The following is a 25,344-nucleotide window of genomic DNA, read 5'->3' as shown; positions in this document are numbered from 1 at the left end:
ACATGTTTGATTATTAATAGTGCTGGGAATTGTCTGATCCTTATGCTGCTTTCAGAGAGAGACACAATTTCCTGTTTACGCAACATTGTGATTATTAAATAAAATGATTGGAACCTGGTTTTGGAATAAATGTGTTACACTCCATGATAAATGCTTGTTTTCTAGCCCCATATTTTGGCAGACTACAACGAAATAGAAACTGAGGCCTTCTTTTTTGTTTGTTTGTTCGGCTGAAATGGCTACAATATGACACTTTGAAAAAAACAAAAGAAAGTTGGGGGTTTTTCCTCTTTCTTTTTTTTTCCACTTCCACTTGCTTGCACAAAATGTGTCGCATCACTAGTTGTAAACACTCTCTTCTCACACATGCGGCAGACAAAAAGCATATGTTGTGTTTTCCTTGTAAGCAAACTCACATTATACACACATGCACTCACAGAGGCCATACTTGCCATTGGCAATCCCTGCAGGCAGATGTGGAGTGTGTGCCAGCGGCCTGCTGAGTGAATGGGCAAGTGTGCCTCAGTGCTGGGCACTATACGCTGGGCTGCTTTGATGTGTGTGTGTGTGTGTGTGTGTGTGTAAGGGGGAGGTCAGTGAAACAGCAGAGGGACTGTGTAATCCTCTGACATGCCTGTGGAAAAATACAAGGCTCCCTCTGACAGTGGCTGAACTAAAGGCTCAGAGGACGAGTTAGTGTGTCTACAAGTTCATGTGCATAGGATTCACTGCAGGCCGTTTCTGCGATACAGAAACACAAACACGCGGGTCATGCGCTAGCACACATCTACACACAATTAACATTCACCGTAGGGTTCAGACTCGGTCTTTGTAGTGAGGTTTCTGGCTTGGTGACACTAATTCTTTAAGGGCTATGTCACTTTTAAAGACTGTGGTGTAGCCATGTAAGGTGCAGTCTTTGACTAATATGGCGTTGTTGTAAGCCCTCATCCTCGTGCGGGAACGCAGAGCATTAAAGCGAAACAGCATGGTTTTGCCGCAGGAATGCAGGAGGACAGACGACATGTTTTGGCTCCGTCCTCTGTGCTTTACACAATTGGAGCTTACGTTTCCTTTAGTCTGAAGGGATGTTGAAATCTACATGGTGATGGGAAGCAGGTCTGTTCATCATTAGATTTTGGCAGAAACCGGCTGCCATATGCGAATAAGGTCGCACTACAAAACAATGTGTGTATGTGTCTGTGTACGCGTGTGTGTAAATGTCTTCATCATTGCAGCATGTAGCTGACAAAAAAAGGGGGGCAGATAAAAGGACATTAAGCTTATGAATTAGCCACAGGTCTAATGTGAGCTCTGTGAAACAATAAGCAACACAACAATAGTAGACGTTTCATCTTCTTATTGTCTAATCGCCCATCTGACTGCCTGTGCATTTCCCCTCTTAACCCTTGATATACTCGCTAATGGCCCTCACAATGGAATTATTTACTACCCAAGGCGGGTGGGGGGGCAAATGGGTCAAAGTGTGTTTGTGTGTGTGTGTGCAAGAGCGCACACTCGTGCCCCTTGTAGTCAAGAGTGAATGAAAGGGAATGATGGAATCATTGAAGCACGCAGGGACTGAGAGAAGAGGAGAAAGAAGAGGAGGACTGAAGGAGGAGTACTGAGTGCTGCCTGCTAAAGTGAAAAATCATGCCATGGTGCAGAGGGGCCTGTTTTTGTCCACAGGGAGAAGTGACTACATCTATGCTGGCACTCAAGTGCTCTTATATACCCTCCCTTTTACCCGGCCGCTCCACACACTCCCCCGCGCCTCTCTCGGTCCATACCGGCCACTCTTTTATTCCTTCCCCAGTTGTCCCCAGCTCCAGTCCAGGTACAAATGGCTATTTGCTGTACAACTCCCAAAACATGTTTGTGTCAGCTCATGCTTGTCCCTAACAGCATGTAAAACAAAAGAAGAAAATAGGCCCTTTCGTTATTCATAAATTGCTCCCTAGGACACAAAAGGACTCCTAAATGGAGATGTCAAAGTGCTATTAGAAACGTCTGCGCCGGAGGACGCCGCACTGCCGCTCTGTCAATAGGCTTTAATTCGCCAAGGAGCTGGGAACAGTCATTGTGTGAGCCTTTGTCTGTGTGTGTGTGTGTGAAGTGATTCCCCCAGCCATCAGATAATCTGCATCCTACTGAGTATCTCACCACCACAGGTCAATCCTCATTAAAACATGCAGGAATTACGTTAATTATATGTTTTCCGAGTGCGTTTAATTTGCAGATCTTATTTGAGTTAGTCATCAAAAACTGTTGTTAAATTGTTTGTACTGTAGCAATGGCCTTTGTAATGAGAGCGACTGACAGGGTGAAAATGATCAATTCACAGTTTCATATCCCTTTCATCCCTAATTGTGTCATGTTGAGACAAGCGCAGCTAAATCAAGAAGTGAGCACTCCAGAGATGAAGGCTGTCTGTGTAAAAAGAGAAAAAAGGGGGATCAACAGTGCTGCTAACCGTCACCTGCTGGGGTTAACCCTGCGGTTGCCAACACTTTCAGAACATACATGAAACAATAGCAGACGAGCCTTTGATTCTCACACCTACACTTTACAGCAGCCTTTCTGTCAGCTGCGCAAAACTGTGCGCTCGCGTTTGTACAGGGCGCATGCATCGTAGACATATTTCCCCCTCTAATTAGCACAAGGGAGTCCTGGGGGCAATCAGACTGGAGGTTAATGAGAGGGGTGAGAGAGAGAGAGCGGAAGAGAGAAGGTAGGGGTGGCAAGTAACTCATGTCATGCTGCACGGGTGCTACAGTATAATTCAGCCTTCTTATCAAGCTGTCACCCTGAGGGGGCATCATCCTCTTGGCACCCGCACTGACGTTCAGGCCTGTGACATTTCACGTGCGTGTGCACGGGAGCGACTGCGAGAGAGGTCGCGTGTCTGCGCCCAGGTGATGCTTCTGCCCATTTTTTTCTTTTTCTGGAAGGCCAAGATGTGACAGCATGTTTCCCAAAGCAAAACAGAGCTGCACGGTCGTCTTGGCATCTGTCTGTTCTCAATTGGTGTGTGTCGTTGTTAGTGAATGAAAATCACAATCTACCAGATGCTGTGGCTGAACATTTTCCAGGCAGACTTCGCTCTGGCTCGCACCATAAGGCAGTGTGACCAGGAAGACTGCTGCTCACAGAAAGATTTTCGTGGATTTTTATATTTGAAAATAGAAAATTATTTTCAGTTAATAAAATGTTCATTTGAAATCTGTAACTGTCAAACTGGGGAGTACTTGGCTAACTGCAGCTCTGCGGTCCTCCTCAAACTCCTGCAACACATTGTGTAGTATTAGAACACTTTTATGTTAGTGTTTTGTTTGTGTCTGTTATTTTGTGACCAGGATATTTTTTATTTTAGTAAGACAAATGCTCAGACCTGTGCTTTTACGTTGTAAAGGTCTATAAAAACTAAGGAGTTTTATTTTGAAATGACTTTTTTTGTAGTGTAATGCATGGTTATTCTCTCAGGAAGGGAAGAATAAAATGTTGGCCAAATCAAATCTTCAATTTGGTGAATCACAACAACATGACTGGTCTTTGTCTTGAGGCTCTTGTTTAACTCACTCCCCCTCTTCCCCCAAAAAAATTCTTAATTTGACAAATTACTACAAATTTGTAAGTTGTGTTTCTTCTTTTTGTATATCTGTTTCAGTGTAATGTCCTCCTCCCGTGTTCTAGTCTTCTAATTGTTACTGCGTGTTTAGTTGGCCTGAGCGGAAAGGGGACGCTGGCTGTCACTCCAAACATGATGCGATGTGGAGGAGGGACAGAGAAAAGGTCTTGCATTATTGAAGAAGAGTGCTGCCATTAGCGACATTTATACAGTAGAATGACACAATCAAACATTAGCACAGATGTATACACACGTGTCGGTTCACAGATGCATACACACACCCAGAGTGTGGGCCACATTAAACAATTTCCAGAAGGAAATGACAGGAATTGTAGTTAAAGCTGATCAGATTTTTTTAAAGCACATTTTTTCTGACATTTTCAGGTTCCCATGGCGACTTTGTTTTCATATTGTTGTATTACAGCTCCCCGTCTTTTCTGATCAGATGATTGCTTCAGATGTGCCTTTGTCTGTCATGACTTCATGTCACGCTGGGAATACAGGTAATTTTCCCCCACGGCTATGCACAGAGCCCACCCCCCCCTTTACCCTTTTGGTGTGTTTTTGTCTCTCACCGGTTAACAATAACACTCAGGGCGTGCACAGATGTAAAAAGGTAACAGCTATGCTAAAAGAAGAAAAGATGGGTGGAAAAAAGATAGAAGATGAGAGAAAAGAAAGCAGACGGGTAACGCTGCTCAAAAGCATCACTTGTCAATTTACAGCCGTTGCTCCCTGAACCGCACTATATAAATTTCCAGTGTGACATCCGTTTCTACTGCTTCCAAGCCGACTCGGGCTCCGTCCCACTAGATCTCCTCCCCAGACACATACTTGGAAAACTTAAGAGCAGACATTGTGCCAGATGTAGTCTGCCTTTTCTTTTATTTATTATTTTTTTCAGGTTTTGAAATGTTTGACTTTTATTTTATTTTTTTGCTGCATTGGAATCACTGTGGGGGGATGTGAATGGATGGGGTAATGTCTCAGAGGAGTGCTTCTTTAGTGTATTTGATGTGGCTGCTGCCATGCAAAGATCACATATGTACACACACATGCACACAGACTGACTCACATCCATGCATAAAGGCACACAGATGAGAGTTTATGACAGTAAATCATGGGTGTGATGTGTGTGCGAGTGGGCTATGGATGAAGAGAGGGGCCAAAGAGCGCCAGGGGAAGCTGTGTATTCAACAGATAGAGAGACAGAGAAAGAGGAGACAGAGAGGAGCTTGGCACTGCTCATCTTTGACTGATGGTAGTTCTTCAGGGTTGAGACATGCCCTCCCTTTAATCTCTCTATCCTAAGACATAAAAATGGAAGAAAAGGCAAGAGAGAGGAGGGTGGCTGAGGGGACCAAAGCCGAAACCTTCGCTGGGTCTTGTGCCAGATTGATTTTTAGGCTACTTTATATCTCTTTGATTTTAAGGCAGACAGTAACACTCACCTACCTGCTAACACGCACACAGCGGATAGAGGGGGAAAAGAAAGAAAGAAAGAAATGATGAGCTGTGACTCACACTGGACGTGACTTTAGTCTTGACTGGTTTAGTGTGAGCACATGGATGCTTTCTGGAGCACTGACGAGTATATCTAACCCCTAGCAAGTCGATATATTAAATGTCACCCATATCAAACCAACTTTAATGTTCCCCTTTCTTTCAGTCTCTAACTCATCTGAAACAAGGTGCCGGCGTCATGGCCAAGAAAGGAATCTGCAAAGAAAACACAGCTTTTGTAGGAGTATGCGCTGAGGTGCTTGCAATAATACAAGATTGTGTTCTAACTGCAGCACCTGTTTCAACTTAAAACATGCAGGCCAGTAGCAAGATTAGCAAAACATGACCATAAAGGGAGAAGGTGGCTGGGCTGACGCTCTGATAACAGCAAAAAAAAAAAAAAAAAAAGGGACTGTGTGCTGCATTTATTTCAAAGAGCTGAAGCAACTGATGTGGTCATAATACCGAGGAATTCATTCCACTGCTGCACAAGGGTGAGCTTCTGACGCTCAGCCAGAAACGGTGCCTGGAACTGTCTATTTTTAGCTCTCAAATCATACTGTGTTGGAAAAAAAGGCCACAATATGCTTTTTTCATATCCCATAAGATATCCTTGATACAAACATTTAAGTCTCGGAGGTCCTCAACCTTTACAGCAGTCTGCATAACAAATAGACAAAAGAGATTTTGCCTAACTCAAAAAGCAAACCAGACATTTCCTACCCTGTAGCTCAGGTGGCTGTAGCTCAGGTGGTAGAGCAGGTCATCTACTGATCGGAAGGTTGGTGGTTCGATTCCCGGCTTCCCCTAGTCTGAATGCCAAATATCCTTGGGCAAGATACTAACCCGAAATTGCTCTCCGATGCATTCATCGGAGTATGAACGTGTGTGAATGTCAGTTGTGCTTGTGCGAATGGGTGTGAATGGGTGAATGCAGAAGTTGTGTAAAGCGCTTTGAGTGCTCAGAAGAGTGGAAAAGCGCTATATAAGAACCAGTCCATTTACCCTGTAACAGCTAAACCTGTAAAGTTAAAGCTATGGGAATTTCAGTGACATGCTCAGTGTTTAAGCTTAGGAATCCTGCAAATCAGTGGAATCTTGAGATATGCCTTTCCTGAGGGACACTGGGTGTGCAGCTCACAGTACTAAGGAGACTTGATCTAGGACTGATCCCTGGAACTTTACCACAGTAATTAGGTTTGTCAGCTTGGCAAAGTAGTAAAAACGCTTTGTACTGTGTCACCTCAACGGGCTGGATTTTTGTCAGGGATCAAGATGTAGAAAGCACACCCCATACCTAAGTAGGCCTTGCTGCTAGACAAAGGTGTGATTCAATCACTAATGCGAGGCACTGCTGCTGACAAAGTCATTGTCAAATTGTCAGACCCCTTTGGCACATTTTTCACCGTCTTGCTGTGATTATATTGTCGGCTGGTGGCAAAGATCTTGACAGCAACTCAAAGAGAAGATTAACACCTCCGTCTACCACTGTCTCCCATCACAAAGTTAGCAGTGGTTAGTGCTGCAGCACTGGTGAATGGCGGTGGGACACAAAACTGAGCTGCTCTACTCTGCAACTGGCCGTACATAAACACAAACATAACTGCACACACATGCACATAGCCACGCGACTGTGGTCTCCCAGTAATAGCTTTGTGCCTCTTGGGGCCTTGCACAGAGCGTTCCTGCTCTTATCTTTGTTTATGTAAAGGGCAGATCATCATGTCCAAGTGTGTGTGAGTGCCCGTGCACAAACTCTTGCAACATGCTTGTTTAAAGTGCACATTTAAGTAAGAATGTAAGTGTGTGTGTATGTGTACTGGGGGAAGGTGATAAGGCAGTGCCTGGCACCAAAGCACCACCTGGCACTGAGCCTTGGATCTTGAAGACGAGAGAGTAATATTGGTGGGTTTGAGAGTGCACACACTCACACACTCACACAGAGCAAAAGATTAGGCAGAAAAACACAGAGGAGCGCAAACCACAAGAACTCACTGGTGCCTACGCCTGAATAATGTTTTTGGGTTTTTTTGGGTGATCTGGCATGCGTGTGTCTGTGCTCACTGAGGTCAGTCACCTGTAGCAGTCTATTGATCCTCCCCCTTCTCAGAGCCCAGTTGTCTTTGTTGATTACAACCTTTACCTTCCAATGTGCACACTTTCAAGCCAGAGTTGTGGGAGCCAGTACCTTAGATGTGCATCTTTAACTAAAATATATATGTGTATATATATATATTAATTTTTTTTTTTTTTTTTTTTAAATCCGGAACTAGAAAAGACTTAGCAATGCCACTGGTGAGCTGTGAGGGCCAGGAACTGATGTATCATCGTGATTAAAACCAGTATTTTTGGTGACCGTGTATCATATCCTGTCTGTGTCTGCAGCACTCAGCCCACAGAGAGCAGTGTGCCAGTGACAGCACAGCTCACTTGGTGGTCCCAGCACTCAGCCACTTACCCATTTAATAAGACAGACTTTAAGAGGACTGAGCCAAGCATATTCACAGTGCTGCAAGAGATTTTAATTTTTTTTCCCTCACTTTTTACAAGAGTAGTTTTGTAGGCGGCCCAGGGGCTGGCATTCACCAAGGCTGCGTGTGTGTGTGTCTCTTGCTCTCTGTTAGGTATACATTTATTAGCCATTTATTACTATTATTAGTTGCCTTTTCTCTCTCTCTCACTCGCCTTCACCTTAGTGAAATTCTAATAAACAATCAGGGTAGCACCATGCTGAGATGCTTTGTAATGGGCTCCTAATTAGGGACTCCAAACACAGAGAGCAGCTGCTTCACGCCTCGTTTTCTGCACTCATCTGCGCAAAACTGGATGAATTGATTCCATTTGCTTGCCACTTAATGCGCTGATTGTTTATTGGCATTGCTGGGAATAAAAAGAAATAAATAAACAGAAAAAATGTCTTTAAGCTTCAAATGCATGCTAATATCAATCACCATTAACAACAAAAAGCAAACAAACGGATTGACCTATGATGGAATTCGACTTTAAAGTTTCTTCCTTAAAAGTGAAGTGCACAGATTTGCCCTCACACTGAAGCATCACTCTAGCCCCAACCCCTCCTTCCCCTACCCTTCCTCAAACCCTTTGTCCACTTCTCCTCTCCTGTCTCATGTGAAGTGAAGCCAGACCAATTGGTGCTGGAGAGGCAGTGTCTTTCTTTAGACCAGTAGCAGAGGGAGGAAGAGAGAATGAGGATGTGGGGTGGGCACGGGAGTCATCGCCTTCTCCTCACACCTGCATGACAGGTCATCCTGCTTAATAAAGGCACTCAGGCAAAACGCATCAGAGAGAAAGAGAGAAAGAGTGAAAGGATTAGGGCTTTACAATACGCTGGTGAGGTGCTGACCTACAAAAATGCACAAACCAGTCACTTAAGTCTAAACTCAAATGGGTCTGTTCTGTTTCAGCAAACCATCACACATTATTTTGTATTCGGCGGCAAACTTCCACAGGTGTCTCACCACTGGTGTCGGTTCACGATGGGGTCAGTTAACATTTTAACCAGTGCCGCACAACACAGCGGTACAGTGCAAGCTGTGTCCTCTCTGCCAATGACACCACAGCATCACGTAGAAAATACAGGAAGTCAAACACAGCTGGGGCCACTGGTGAAAAATGAAACGGTGATAGAAATGGTGCAAAGGACAACTACAGTACTCTCCAGTGTGTGGTTCACCGGCATGTGTGTGTGTGTGAGGTCCTCCGATGTGTGTGTCACACTCCTTTCCCTCCACCAGTCTGCCTAGCTCATTTCCTCCACAAGCCGCCTCCCCGCTACTTTATGAGTGAGAGCTTCTACATCTCTCACCTCAGGACACACTTCAGTGTCTAAATGTTTCCATTTGTGGGGGAAGTGACACACATTCACTCACACCGTGGGGCATTTACCCATAACTAACCATCTTGCATATAAAATGCAGGCAAATGAAAGTGATTGGTTAAAATTCTCACTCTCAGGGAAACCTGTATGATGTGAGTATTTGTGAACATTTCAGCCTCTAAAGGGACATTTCCACTTTGAGCTGCCATACGAACCGTCAGATAAATCATAGTTTCTCATCGTTTGAGAATTTACGTATTGTCCATTATTGCCGTGATTGTACTTCTTCTACTTCTGTCGGTGCTTTTTAGTCTGAAATCTCTATTTTTCTGTCCACAAAAGTCCCCAGTCAGTGCTTATTCTACACAAGTAATTTCCACAGCACTCCCTAAACAATTCAGTGTGACAATCAATGCAGGACTGGAATATCTCATGTGGATCGATACAGTGGGATGCTGCTAGACAAACCAGTGCTACACGGGATCAACACCTTCCCACACCGTCATTAGTGTCGCTGACCTTGAAGTAAAATTCAATTTCCCTCTGCAACAACAAGCCATCCCCAGCCCCCTGAAAAGCTACTTCAGAATTCAGAAGCCATTTCCTCCTTCCAATGCAGGCAAGACAGGATATTATAACTTATGAAAAGGATCTATGCAGCGAGGGATGCTGACAGAAAGAGGGGGGATTCTGTTTGAGGAGGTAATTATAACATGGGCTCCTTTGAAAAGTAAAGAGGACAGAGGCTGGCTGAGGTAAATAAAAATTCCTGATAACAGCCTGGTAGATCCCCAGTTTCAATTAGGGCGTATGGATGACTGTGGAAGTCTCTCCTGGGATGCTTCGGCTTCCAGCGAGGACCTATTGAGGGTAGTTTCCTGGGACATGGACACTGGGTAAAAAGAGAAAGGCAAATGCGCTGCGAGAGAACCAGAGATCCCATTACACTGATCAGTGTAGCGCATATCACATGAAACCGCCGAGGAGGAGGAACGATGTGTTCAGAGGGGATAAAGAGAAAGAGGGCGCCCATTAATATAGGCAGAATATTCCTTTTTTATTCTAATTATGACATGCGGGTGGAACTTAGGAGGGAAGAAGAAAAGCACCGGTGGCCCCTTTTCTCCACTTTGAGACAAGTGGACAGCGATAGCTACTTTTCTCAGAGAGAGGCTGAAAGTTCGTAGAAAGGAGGGTGTGTGTGTTAGAGTGGGGTCCATGGGAAGAGATGGAGCCAGGGAATCAAACCAGCGTCTCAGATAAAGCTGTAGCATTGGCTACTAGACTTTGAAGTCAGGCTGATCATGGGGATTTGAGAGGGATATACCTTGTGTGTATGTGTGTGTTTGTGCGTGTGTGTGCCTGTGAGTGTGGTTTGATAAAAACCCCAACTGGGATCCCATTGGAGCCCCTAGACCTGACCATGTATGCTAAGCATATCATTTTCCCTTGCAATGTTTGCCCTGCACAGCATGTTGCCTTCCCAATCAGATTCCTTTAGATCCATCTCCTCAGACATGCACACTCAAACACATGCATCACTCACATATTTGGACATTGAATATACCTGATTTATGAATTTGATTACAGACTGGATCACCCTGTTTTAGTTAAAATAATATTTTGAAGTATACATATGGCCAACAAGCATGTAATTGATGCACTTAGGGATTTTTGTAATGTGGTGTAATTGCTTGAAAATGATGTCAGGTCAGTGAATGAGTCATGTCATGGCACAACTGAGGTCATGCTTACAGGTAACTCCTTTCTGTCATGACACACTGCAAAAATATCGAAAATATATCCCTAATATTCTGCCAAAACAAAGACATGAGCAGAAAATATTTTAAAATGCAAGTAATCCAACACGTTCAGTCAGCCAGACTACTGGTTAAAGACGACACACTACACGAAACACTAGAATATTCTTGTTTTTCTACCTTCACTGCATGACACAGTCAAATGGGCTTAAACTATGTAAAACCAAGCAGAAAAACTGGTTTCATATCATTATATATCATTTTTTTTCCTCTGAATTTGTGCAGCAGCTTGTGAGGCCTTGTTGAATCTATGGTAAAATTCAGACTACCTTCCAAATCCAATATAAGAGGAATTATTTCCCAAATTCCTGCATACAATGTAACCTGCTCATAACCTTTCTTCTCCAGCTTGAATTCATTTGAGGGCTCGGGCTAAGGATTCAAGAGTGAGGGACTGAGGATTTGGCATGGGCAGGTCTTGTATAAGGAGCTGGCTGCGAGCTCTTCAAGCTGTGAGAAAAGGGACAGTTTAAAGGTTTACAGATTCTGCAAACATTGCATAATTTTTCGATTGCATATTATCACATGGTGCGTGTCGGACTGGACGTTTCTTGTTGAAAAGTATTTTTCAACATGCAAAATTGGCTGTGTTATCAAATGGTGTGGTTTTAATGCCTTACTGATAATGCTGATCTACCTTTCTCTGGCTGATCCTCTTATCTGAAATCGCATCCTTTTATCTCTAGCTTACTAAGAGGTGAGTGATTGAGAATAAGAAGGAAGAAGACACCCTTAAGAGCCCTAGGGAGGACAAGTGTGTGTCTGTGTGTGTGTGCATACAAAGGGGGTAAGAATCACCTTGATTCAGTACACCGGCTGTCTTTGAAGTGTCTGGAGCCCAGTACGGCCAGCACAGAGCCAACCATAAGCCTTCCAGCAAAAATCGAGCCTGACCTCCCCACCAAATCATAACCATATGAACATAAGAATTTCCACCTTAGGAGAATGCTTTCTCCCCCGTCCATCTCCCAGGGTGAGGCATTAAGTTGTGATAACAGAAAACAGGTTCTGAGAGGGGGTGGGAGGGGGGCATTTGGAGGTGATGGAGGGTGGAGAGGAGGACAGGAGGACAGGAGGAAAATGGGGGTTACAAGTGTGCCGTATGGAGGAGAATGGAGAAGGGGATTGTGTCCAAAAAATGTTGTTGTGCACAGCCTGACTACCTAAAATGGAAGTTTCTCAGGCGAGGATCAAGAGATATGGTGACCTTCACAGTTGACAGAGTGAGAGACAGAAGACGGGAGGGGGAGTGGAGTGGGAGAAAGGCAAGAAAAAAAGGAGACAGAAATTTTGAAATGTGACTCTAACTCAGTAAATACCTTTCTAAACCACTATAGAGAAGCAGAGTGGTACCTTCACTGAGGCCTTAGGACCCACCTGCAACTGGAAATGGTTTCCTGCCTTACACAAACACTGTTGCACCCTAATCCATGTAATTACATCCCATATTCCACATGTGTAAGTACACATGTACAACATTACAGTTCTTTTTTTTTTTTTGTTTTCTCCCAAAAATCTACACCTAACTTCGATGTGAAGACTCACAGGGGAAGCAACATATTTACCAAGTGAGTAATAATAATAATAATAATAACAATAGAAAAAAATCAAAGATGTTTTACAGCATAATTCACATTAAACACATCCTCGTGCATGGACGTCTGCCACTGAAACAAAGCCCCATGTTGGAGAGCTTTTCGGGTGGATGAGTGTGATTTTGTGGCTGTATGTGTGTGCGATAGTTTGAATAAGCATTCCTCTGTGTGTGCGTGCAATTAGGGTAAGGCTGTTTGTGTGTGTGTGTGTGTGTGTGTGTGTGTGTGTGTGTGTGTGTGTGTGTGTGTGTATAGAGTATGTGCGGTTGTGTGGCGGTGGTGGTTGTTAGCGGTTCCATCTGGGTCTCCTGGAAGCTATGTGGAGTCAGGAAAACCACATCTCATAAAAGCGGAGGCAGCCCAATGTTCTACAAGGACAGAACATTACTGAAAATGTCGCTCAGGAAAACCCTGGGCTTCAGCCCACATGTTGGCTGCAAAGGCTCTATCTCTCTCTCTATTTCCACTCAGTCTTTCTCTCTCTCTTTACTTGTTTTTTTTACTTGGTTACTTGGATAAGAAAGAAGAAGACAAAATAGACAGCAGGGAGTGTGGGAGACAGAGGCTGAGACAGAGAGAAGCCAGCGCTGATAGCAATTCCATCTGTCGGTATCGAACAGAGGAGTGAGCAGTGACAGGCTGCGGGATGGGGCGGCAGCGGCGGCGGTTGTCTTGGAGGGGTGGGGGCATCTGGTGCACATTGGCCGAGGGTCTGTCTGGAAGCAACCATGGGAGAGGAGGGAGGACGGAGGGAGAAAAGCACGAAGGCCTGAGCAGTGGACAAGGTAAAAGTCCTGCCAAGATGAAGGGCAAAAAAAAAAAAAAAGATCCTGGCAACCAATAAATGTGTCTGTGTTGTTCACATACTGCCTTGGATTGAACCTGAAATCAGGGGAATATGGGAGAAATCGCAGGGAGAGCAGCTTAAAGGGTAAAAAAACCCACCACAGGCACACGTGCATAACTATCAGCCATCACTCTCTGGTGGAAAACCTCTTAGCTCCAATTTTGATGATTCCACAGACATTTTAAGGTTATTCAATGTCAGCCTATAAAAAAAATAAAAGGAAGAAAGAAAGACAGAAACACCATTTGATAAGTTGCTGAGTTTTTATCATGGGTAAAATATAGAGTTTAAATGAACTGAATGCCTGAGACGTTAAGGTTTATTTATACAGTTAAGTTGAAATAAAACACTATTTATAATATTCCTTTACTGTAAAGTAAACGAGTCTGCCCTGCAGGGTAATCAAGTCTTGATTTGAGAGGCTGTAATCACGGTAGTTAACCCAAACGTTCTTATGCAGAAGCATCCACCGATGCTTCTGATATGAATGAACAACACATGAATGATTGCTGATGTTTATTTTTGTACATCAATGTATACTGTGCGTAAGGTATGTAGGTGTTTGGCTCGCTCGCTGTGATCATACTCAACCTACTGGGACAATCGTCAGTTCCTACTGGAAATAATAAAGGCAGAATAAGCAAGTTTAAATAAAAGCAGTCCACTGCTGACGACCTTCAAACACGCTGTAAAATGTGCGTTGACGAGAGGCTTCGTTACATCATACTAGTTCCGAAATCATGCACGCATCTTCTTGGTAATGGCAGTAATTTATATCATATCTTATTGAAATAAAAATTAATTCCGTTACTCCTGTGGCCTCAGCACCTTCGTTCAAATCCTACATCAGTACAAGCAACCCTTTGAAAGCCAGACTGCCAGGATTACGCTAAAGTAATTTATCATCGAATAATGTCCCCTGACACGAGTATAAAAAAAAGACAACTTATTATCTATCATCTGCAATAAAGTTCGTCTCATTTTTATCTCTCATTTAGTGCGATGCAGCGGTGGGAAACACGCCCCTGACATAAGGCGTCGCCCGGAGGCTCGGTGAAGATGATTGAATTTCATAGCTACTTACAGGCTAATAGGGCCGTACAATGACTACTTACTGTCCTTAAGTGACTGGCTGCTTCTCTGTGGCCGCGGCCCCTTTGAAGCCCTTCCGAGGAGATCTAGAGGATTTAGTCAGTAGCGTGACATGAGGCTGAGCAGTTGAGCAACAGTGATCCCACCAGCTGACTATTAGAACCAGCTGATAAAAACACAGAGGCTACAACTATGGGAAGCACCAGCGCTCCAGTGGTTGCTCAATGCAAGGCTTTCTCACACTGCAGACCTCACGCAGCTCCAGCTATTTCTTGACAATAACAATCTCTATGAGAAGTTCCAGTCTGGTTTTAGAGCTCGGCATAGCACAGAAACCGCCCTTCTGAGAGTTTTTAATGATTTGCTTTTAACTGTTGACTCTGGTTGTGCTGCTGTCTTAGTAACCCTGGACCTGACAGCAGCCTTCGACACTGTTGATCACAACATACTGCTATCCCGCCTTCAACATTGTGTCGGTTTAAAGGGCACTGTCTTAAAGTTTTTCCAGTCCTATTTGAATAATAGGAGTTTTTCTGTTCACCTTGGTGAACTGTCATCTCCCAGAGCTCCTTTAACCTGTGGCGTACCTCAGGGGTCCATACTAGGCCCCCTGTTGTTTATTTTGTACTTGCTCCCTCTGGGCGATGTGCTCCGTAAACATAATGTGTCCTTCCACATCTTTGCCGATGATATTCAGATCTACCTCCCTCTGAGGTTGAACTGCAATGTTTCTTTGCAGCCGCTACTCTCCTGCTTGTCTGACATTAAGACTTGGATGACTCTTAACTTCTTACACCTTAATGAAAGCAAAACTGAAGTCATTGTGTTTGGGCTTCCTAAAGATCCCAACTTCTCTCTTGACTTTTTGGGACCCCTAACCTCCGATTGCACTTCTTCCATTAAGAGTCTTGGTGTTATTTTTGACAATGCTTTTAAACTTGATAAACAAATCAGCTCTGTAGTTAAGGGATCTTTTTATCATTTGCGGATTTTAGCCAAAGTCAAGTCTTACCTTTGCAGGAACGATCTAGAAAGAGTGGTCCATGCTTTTATTACTTCACGGCTAGACTACTGCAATTCCCTCTATGCTGGCCTAGATCGTTCCTGTCTACATCGCCTTCAACTGGTGCAGAACGCTGCCGCTCGCCTGTTGACCGGTTCAAAAAAAAGAGACCACATCACTCCGGTTCTCTGCTCTCTCCACTGGCTCCCAGTTGCCTTTAGGATTGATTTTAAAATCTTATTGCTGGCTTTTAAGGTTTTAAATGGCACTGCACCTTCTTACCTGTCAGAACTCCTTAGAACTTATCGCCCCAGGAGATCTTTGAGGTCAGCCGACCTGATGCTTTTAGATGTTCCCAGGTATAAATTAAAGACAAAGGGAGAGAGGGCGTTTGCTGTGGCTGCACCCAGACTGTGGAACAGTTTACCTCCTCACGTCAGACTCTCCAAAAGCCTAGAAACTTTTAAAACCGCTCTTAAAACTCACCTCTTTTCATTGGCTTTTAGAAAGGTTTAATTTATTTGTTTTATATATTTTTATTTTATTTTTATCAGCGAGGTGTTATTACGAAATTGTGTTCTATTGTATTTTTATCTGTATTTACTGTACAGCACTTTGGTCAGCCTTGGTTGTTTTTAAATGTGCTCTATAAATAAACTTGACTTGACTTGACTTGACTTAACGCATTGAGTCAGGTTTCTCAGGGAAAACGTCGGGTTAGAACGATGAAAAGGCGCAAGGGGATTTTCAAGCTGACGCAGCCGCAAAAAACAAATCACTTAATTGCTGTTATTCAATGGAGCAAAAATCTCAAAAATCTAGTTGTTTTTTTTAGCTTCTCAAATGTGGCACTTTGATGCTTGTTTATATTATTTAATAGGGTCAATTCTCAATATAAATGAAAACTGACTTAATAATAACTAGTACAGGCGCTGGTGTTTATTTTGTATTAAATATGACAGTCAATAAACATGTTTTTTTAGTTTAAAAAAAATCAAAATCATTCTATTAGATTTAGTTTTATTTTATTATCATAATATTGCCAGGCTGTACGTCCTTCCTGTAACGTACAGATTGGGAGTATCGTAAGACTGCCGGATTGTTATTTTTTGCATGTGTATTTGTGTGTGTCCTAAAGAAACTAACTGAACTGGTGAGCTCGTTACACACAGAGGCTGTTTCCACATACAAACCACTTTGTCCTGATCATGCTGTTCCACTTACACTCTTGGAAGACCAAACCATATATGCATGTGCACACATATGCACACACAGACACACAGCTAACCACATGCACATGTTCACTTGCTCTTAACTAATTCATTCAGGAACACTTTGGTTTGGGTTTCAACACCAAAACTTCTGTACCTTTGATTGAGAAATGTGTCTGACTGCAATTATCTGGGAGGGGAGGGTGAAGGGAGGGATGGATAGAGAGAGGAAACGTGCTACAGCGGTTTTATAGCTTGATGGCGTGACATTTTTCTCTACATTTTCTTTTCTTTTTCTTTTTGCCTCCCTAAAAAAATCCCTTCCATTTTTCCAGAAGAGGGGCATAGTGTTGACAGAGCAGGAAAAAGGGGGCACACTGAAGTAGAAGATAACAGCAGGGAAATGGGAAGAAAATGGATGGACAATGGGACTGAAGTGGCCGAGATTGTCAAAGCTGTGCTTTTGTTCACTAAAATTGAAAATAACTGCAATGTCAGGGGAAATCTTAGACAGATTTGGAACTGATGGTAATGATCACCACGGATGATAAGAGCCACTTTAAAAACATTATGGAAAATTGTAGGCAAATAGAAACCTTTTGCAAGGACAAATCGGTGTGTACGAGGAGAGTAAATACTAATATATAGTATCTGGACTTTACACTAAATCCATATGAATGCTTTGTGTGTGACACTATAGCATATAAGCCGCCGGTCACTGACCTGCAGTATGTAGCCCCTGACGTAGTCTCGGAGGGTCCAGCCCAAGCCATGCAGGATGTGCAGCACCTCCTCCTGCTTGAGCACGGAGAAAAGGCGGTCGAGAAGGATCTTGAGCCTGACAGGTACCGCCTGGGTGCCGTACAGCATCAGGCTACTGATGTCAAACACTACATTGGACTGAACGATCTCCACCTGGGTCGGGTGGTAGAGATGCTGGGTGCTGAGCTTGTCCAGAGCTGCATGAGCGACCCGGCAGAGTAAGGGAGAAAGAAAAGAAAATGCACACACACACACACACACATGCACACATGCACACACACACGCACACAGATACACACACACACACACACACACACATGCACAGTTAATGACTATCAAGTTTCTCTCCCATCTCAAATCTTTCCTCTTAGGCTACTGCGTAGTCAGCACTAGCTGATAATAACATATCTATCAGATAAAAGCAGTGGCATTAACGCTATTATCAGCCATTTATTCCATTGAATCTATAATGTCTGGCTCTTTCACATTTACGCTGTCCTTGCACCTTTGTTTTTATTTGCCTCTTTTGTCTTGATGTGTCACCCCAGTTTCACCACGTTTTGCCTCTAACCTTAACACCTTTTGGCTCACTTATTATTATTCAGAAGCAACGGAGCCAAAGTTGCATGGTTACTGGGTGCATGTCATAGGGGTTAAAGGGTAACATAGGATTTCTTTCTACTGTGTTGGACATTTAAAGATGACAAGAAGCAGGAGGGACATAATTAAGTCAGTGGTTATCCTGTTTTGTTTTGTTTTTGCAAGACATATTCATAAATGTCTTGCAAATAAAATTTTGCATTGACTTTTTATGCTGTTTTTTCATATTAATGGAAGTATTACAAAGAAAAAGCAGACTATACGAATTGTTGGTATTACATAATTATAAATGATATGTCTACTGTTTACTAAAGAAAAACATGCTGAGGAGCCCTGCATCTACATGCAGCTACCAGCAAATTTCAGCAATAACCTGCGACAGCTTGTTGGTTGCACTCCCCTGAGGGGCAAAAATGGGGGCAAAAAGTTGCTCTCTGTCACAGCAGCTCGTAAAGGTTAACAGTCAGTGCAAGTTACAGTATAGGTTTGTCAATACCCCCACTGTTGCCGGCTCACTCACCTCTTCCTGCTCCCTGCCTGGGTGACACCTGGTGAACTCTTTATCTCTTCTCCTCTTTCTCAGTCCCTCTCTCTTTCCTAACCCCCCCTCCTTCTCCCACCCCTCTTTCCCCGCCTGTCTGGGTGACACCTGGTTGGGTCTCTCTCTGATCCCGGGACGTTTTTTTTTTTTCCTGCTGACGAGGGCTTTGCCTGACAACACAGCACAGCCAGACACGAACATAATAAAAAATGAAGAACTACTTGTCAGAGTCCCTGCCAATGCCGACATGAAATGAAAAGTGGGGGAGAGGAGAGATGGGTGCTTGACAGTTCAGAGGGAGAGATTAAAAAATAGTCAATGGGGTCCTGTGCGATCTGCTGAAGGGCCCATGGCCTGCGCTTCTGCGGACGCAAGCCAAACAGGTGTTTTCTTTTATCTTCACCCCCCCCACACCCTCCTTCTTCTCTTTGTACTTTCTTGCCTCCTCTCCCTTTTTCTTTTACCCGCTTGAAAAACTCATAAGGTGTGGTCTCTTGCTACTCTATCTCTCTTGCGGCTGTAGAGTTTTTCTTTCTTTTTTTTGATCTAAGATGCAAAAACAAGACTCTTTGAAAGCAAAAAAAACAAACAAACAAAAAAATCAGAAGCAAACGAACTGCAAAGTTACTTTTACTGTGGAAAATTAGCAAAAATCTTTTGGATTTTAGTACAGTTTTAGTAAAGTTAACAGAACACAGATAATATTAGTTGTACTGTGATAATTTCTATATAGAGCCCAGCTATATAGAAACATAAAGTAGTTTTATGAAAACCCTAAAGGATGAATCTATTCATTATTTCAATAACTAATTTTGGTAGATACAACAACAACCTTAATGATTTATGGTCATGTGATTTTCTCACCATGAGCTACCCAGCCATGTTTGCACTGGTCACATGTTCGTAGGTGAATCTTCCCTGGCTGGAAACACTCACACGTGCAGTTCACCAGTGTGCAGCGAATGGCCTGTGGAAACACACAAGAAAAGAAGAAATCCAAATCAATTACAGTTTGGGTAAAAAGGAGAGATAATGGAGCAAGACTAACAGAGAGCAGCTTTCAGCTAACAGCCGTGAACTGAAAAAAAAAGAAAGAAGTTTAAGAAGACTGCTGCAGGTCAGCAAAAGCTCAAAGCTCATCACATACTGAACATAATGCTTTGACTGTTTCTTTAAAATGTGACAACAGCGAGATAAAGACCGGATCCTACATATCCAACTACTTTTTGATTCCATAGTGCGACTCCGCCTCTCCGTATACAGTAAGAATCCGGAGATCACGTGACCCAACAAAGGGCTTTGCTTCCTGAAAACATAGAAATGTAACTTGTTTTGACTGAGGCTCCATTACTCAACACTGGAGTTGCACTTAGTCTGACCCCAGAAAGCTTTTAGTAGGGAGAGGTTAAGTGTCCAGACTTGACAAGGCCGACTCAGTGCAGTGCAACACATCGTCTTCTGAGGCTTAACCTCCCCATAAAAAACAAAACAAAACAGACAAGACAATGTCCTGTTAGATTTTAAAGGTGTTCACTTGATCACATATATGAGTCTGATTGTTCAATATCGCAAAAATTGTATAAATGAATGCAACTTCATCACCCAGAAGAGTACAACAGCTGCAAGCTGTAAATGTCAGGCTGGCACGGGGAAGCAAGAAGGCAAGAAAATGAATTAGAAATAAGAATCTTTAATAGGAATTGTCAGCCTTGTGTTTATCAGACATTTTTTTTTACATTATCTATATGAAATGATGAATAAAGATCCTAACACCAACCTAAACTGCCTGAGGGGAATCAAAAGCTGTAGGAGGATCAGTGCAGCAAAATGTCTTATGGGAAGAAAACACTCATGACATCCAAAGTTTTCTTTGTTTTTAATCAAATATGTATTTTATTTTATTTTTTTACTTTAATGTAATGTTGGCTGCTGTGTGCAAGTTGATAGCTTCCTACTCCATGAGGCAGTCACTGTTTATGCTGGTGATGCATAAAAAAAGTAAGAATAATAATAATAATAATGATTAAGGGCTAAATAATCATTATGCGATAGTCTAATAGTTTTGAGATTTCATTGCGGTAAATGCATTACCTCGTTTAGTCTCTCAGACTCATTACCATCATCCATTGAACTGCAAGTGCAGATCAGAAATCTTCTCACTGCTTCACAAATTCTGCACATTTTATATTTACAGAGTTTACAAGTTAATATAAATAGAATAAAATATTTTACATTCAGTATGGCGGCGGGTCTGTGCCGAAATGCTGAGGATATTCTTCCTATGTGTTCTTTCTTTAAAATGATAAGAAGAAAAATCTGTAATTAAAAGTATTGCAAAGAAAATATGTCAGGTGTTCTTAATGCAGCACATTGGCTGGAAGGTACAAAGGGACTGCAGCGAGCTGCTGCGTATTTACTCTGATGGGGAATTTCAAATGATGCAGAAGCTTGTCAGATCAAAATGCAGACATACCTGTTGGTGTCTGTCAGAGACAAAAAAAAAAAGAGGAAGACAATATAAAGCTAACTGCTAGTTCATAGACCAAACTTTACTTATCAGCACACTAAACTTTATGAATTTATTGTCTGCACTGAATATGTTATCTCATACTGTCTCAATGTAATTTTTACAAGGTAATGGTGGGACAGTTTTGTGGGTCGTAGGCTGGAGTCCATCTCTGTGCCACCAGCCTATATTTCACAATATCAGAAGCAATCAGCACTTTCAGATAGACAAGGATTAGAGGCGCAGATCGGCCTTTGCATCACACAGCTGAGGTCAGCGCACGAGCTGCAAAAGACAGAATTTTTCTGCTCTTTGCTTTGCAAGTAACATTCACCCCGTCTGCGGATTAGACCAATATCCTGCAATTCAAGATATAAAACTCGCCTCACTCACAATTAACTAAGGGACCATAAAATCTATCAGAATCCCCCCCTTTGCTTGCCCTGAGGTGTTGTAAACCAGATTAGTTACTGGAGGTGTCAAAATGAACACGGGCTAATCCAAGATTAAACACAAAATTACACCACTTCTAACCATGTCACCTCACAGTTTGACACCAAATGAGACAGGAGACAGAGATTATTTGACTTCACACCATTTTTAAGCTCTCCAGGTGCAGGGATGGCAATCCTCGCAGTGTGCGAGGATTACACGCCGTGTGTCAGTCGGAGCAAAAGTTAAGCACTGAGCTGACGTTCTAATCCAGAGCAGTGCGCATTAAACGAGTTCAGTGTTCCTTTAGTCAAGGACACATACTAACCAGATGTAGGAGCTCATAAACATTCAGAGGTAGTTAGGGTCAAATGCGTGACCTTTCAGATAGACAGACAAAAAAGGAGAATTCTTCAGTGGTATGTTTTGAATAGTTTTCCATAAAATTCCTGATTTAATGTAACAACTTTGTAGCAACATCCATGCTCATGTAGCCACTTACAGCCCTTTTTTACTTCCTAATCAAATTTCCATGTTGCCAACATATAAGTTCCCTGCAGCCTAGATTACAAGACTACTCCCTTATTCACAAAGGGTCGACACAGTGCGTAGCACAGTTTGATCCACCTGTTTAAGTCAGATTCCCTTTCTGACGCAGCACCAAAAGGTTGGTGTCGTGTTAGGTGAAGGTGTAAACGACTACACTACTGAACCACCTACAGGCCTACAAGAAAAATATTGAAATTATTGTTATATTTCAGTGGAATATTTTTTCTTTAATACATTCTTATCTAGTTAAACTGATATCCTGTTCAACTAGTGTTGAACCAATGATTACAGTGAAATGTAAGAAAAGTGCTACTGAAGTGCTTTCTTAACAGTCAGACCCCCAATTATGTTCAGAGCTAAAAAGATTTGATCAGTGGAAACTCAATAAGCAACATCCTTGATGACTGATTGATGTTTTTTTAAGGTTCTGACTTTTCAAGTTTGAATTATTGCTTTACACTTTCCCGAGCATGCTTGACTATTTTATAGACATAGTCAAGCAGATCATTTTGTGGTCCTGTTATGTTGTACACACTTCATCTTAATTTTTGAGTACATTCTTTGGCTTAATTGCACTTCAGTTTATTCTGCTTTTGCCACAGAAGACTTTCCTGCATAAACTATGAAACTCTCCTCACAAAATCTAATTTAGAGCAGCCAAATTTAGCACGATGATGTCACATAGCACAGGCCTTTTTCTAATTACCTCTCTGCGCGGCACCGCTAACAGCAGAAGATGGAAACAAACAAATGGAAATATCAAATGCACCTCTGCTGTTTACGAGCTGGGGTCTGACAGCTGACAAGATACTTAAGGGGCGTCTAATACAGCAATTAGAGCGTGCCACTGTCTGCAGGGCTGCTGCTGTGACAAGGCGCCCTCTAATCACTGACTTATTACGCTGGCTAGCAGCACCTCTCATATCTGGCCCATTAAGCAGACAACAGCATTAAGAAGCATTAAAGCAGCAAGCCCCTCTCGACTGAGGAGGCACTGACGGGAGAAAAAGGAAGGGAGGGGACGCACAGTGCCTGTTATTTCTCTGTATTAATTTGTGCATTGTTACGCATTTAGTTTGGAACATGTAAGAGGAGTGAAACAGAAGAAATGTTTGTCATGTGACTGCATCAAAGCTGATTGCGCACAATGAGATAAAAGACTACAGAGTGAGAGGCAGCAGACGGATGTGTCAAGGATGGCCATCAAAAACAAGATCAAGATGTGAGTTGGCCTGTGCGTGTGGCTTGTCAGAGGAAATGAGAAAGACAAAATCATCAGACTTCTCTAAGATGCTCACGTACTTGCAACTCCGCTTCTGTGGCTCTGGATTGTATTTGACCGTGGTTTAACCTGTGTCTGGCCTGTGCTGGGTCAGGGACGAGCTTGGGCCCAGATCCCACCGCTACACTCGCACATATTTGTCACAGCAGGCCGGGGGAGGAGGCTGTGTTATCTGAGGCCCGGCCAGATACACAACATTAGTCACTGTGCTAGTGTCTCGCCAGGGTTTCCTCTTTGGCTCGCAACTAAAGACGACGATTGTGAGCAAAAGGACAGAGGAGTGTGCGTTGGGCTTCATAAATCACAAGAAAACTTAACAGCTAAACAGCAAGCTGAGGAAAATCCCGACAAGGCTTCAGCAATTAGACCCGAAACAACAGTCAACTCTCTCCCAGCTGTCGCGTTACCACTGTGGTCAACAACTTAACCTAGATGCAATCAGAACGCATCATTTCCAGCCCCTATCTGGCTCAAGTGTGTGCGTCTCTCACTGCTGGGTTTTGTTTAGCTCGAGGCTTGATGTTTCATGGATGTTTTGCTTGGCTCACAGTCCCTGTCCCAGCCCAATTGTATAAACACTGACAGTTAGCAATGGCCAGCATCAGACTGGGGAGGACTCTCAATTAAAAGGCTGTTATTGGGACAGATGGACTGAAGAACTGCAGGAAAGGGGAGCTGCTGAACAAGATGGCTTCATCTTGGACTTTAGTTTAGATAATCAGTCCAACTCTAAACCAAGCAGCAGCATATGTAAAGGTCAACCAAGGTACTCATTTGGTGCTGTGAAACTAAAGAACTGACGGCGATCCTAAACTAATATCCGTTATAACTGTATTCCTAACTGTCATATTTGAAGGTTGACATTGTAACTATATGCTACCAAAAACACCACAAAAGCACCAGCTGCCTAGCCCGTTTCTGCCTCTCTATATCCTCTCTAGACTTCGTACGACGAAGCCAACACAGACAGCTGCTGGATGCTGGGCGGGTATTGTTCCTTCTACTTTAACTAAAACCTTTATCATGTTCAACACACAGCCACAGACCACATTTCTTGTTTGGTGAGTTAAGCAAAGCCGAGATTTAAATGAAAACCCCGTGCGTACTTGCACATCATGTGTGCATGTGTGTAAGTCTTTGCAGCAGCAGCTTGAGATTTAAATTTGTCTCTGCTTAGGGTCACTGTAAAACACTGGGAGCATCTTGTCCTCTCTTCCACCCACAAGATATTATCTCATCCATGAGTTAGCTGCTGAAATGCTGTCAATTTCCTGCCAGAAATGTGCAGCCAACATGTGTAGGAAAAGAGGCACGGCAGCTTTGCGTGTCATAAAACGGGCCCTGGATCCGTCAGATAGATCAGGACTTCACAATGTCCATATTGGAAACAGGTGACAAATAAAACACGGCGAATAAAGAAAGTCTTTGTAGTCAGACACAGCATGCCGCAAAATACAGGGGAGCAAATGCCTCATGCCAGGGCTAATCTTTGCTTGTTTGATTTCATACATTGGATTTGGCTCGAAACAGAGCTTTCTTGCTTTACAAAGTGGTACAAAATAAACAACGATTAATCACTTGTGCACTAGCTTTAGTTTTCAAACACTTGCTCTAAACTGCAGTCCACAGAATAGAGACTGTTTTCCACAGAAATTCCCACAGTGTGAGGCTCGTCCTCCGTGTCAGCTCTCGTTTTGAGCCCACCGCCTGGCAGTCACAGAGCCAGAGGTCCCTGTCCTTTGTGCAGCTGTGCGTCTGGGCTTTGACACGGGGCAGAGGGACCAGAACTATGCTAATAGGAACCAAATGGGGCGTGAGTCCCCGGTGGATTACAGAAGGAGAAGAGAAGCATGTGTTTTCGTGTATTCATGTGGAGATCTGGGACCCCGCTCTTTTTTTCCTTTCCACCCCCCTCTTTCAGTCAAACAAATAGAGGCAGCCGTGTCTGTTGTTTGCACGCACTCTCAGCTAATGACCTGACATATTTTTTATTGTCAATCAGTTGGTGTATCCCTAGCCTGATCAAATAAATACAAAAGGCTAATATGATGTTTGGATTTAGGCCTTTTTCAAAGGCGTCTTTTGTGACACACTGTAAACTTCTTAATCTGAAGTTCAAAAGGGCCAAGTCTGAA

At 43.1% G+C, this 25,344-nt stretch overlaps 1 protein-coding gene across 3 annotated transcripts in view; it reads right to left on the bottom strand.

Annotated features, from left to right (window-relative positions):
- The window catches only part of bnc2 (basonuclin zinc finger protein 2), an 89,669-nt gene that overhangs the window by 22,702 nt on the left and 41,623 nt on the right, over positions 1-25,344 (bottom strand). For all 3 annotated transcript variants that reach the window (XM_085459100.1, XM_085459101.1, XM_085459102.1), the window contains 2 exons: positions 19,305-19,407; positions 17,261-17,496 (listed from right to left, as the gene is read on the bottom strand). In XM_085459100.1, the coding sequence (XP_085315226.1) occupies positions 17,261-17,496; positions 19,305-19,407 (339 nt within the window). The remainder of the gene's footprint in view (positions 1-17,260; positions 17,497-19,304; positions 19,408-25,344) is intronic.

Source organism: Copadichromis virginalis, linkage group LG6 (assembly GCF_057382275.1).
Source record: "Copadichromis virginalis isolate Kocher_CV1m ecotype Utaka linkage group LG6, C_Virginalis_male_GT1.1, whole genome shotgun sequence".
Taxonomy (NCBI): domain Eukaryota; kingdom Metazoa; phylum Chordata; class Actinopteri; order Cichliformes; family Cichlidae; genus Copadichromis; species Copadichromis virginalis.
Note: the sequence above shows the minus strand (reverse complement) of the source record. Positions and strands in the feature narration are given on the sequence as shown.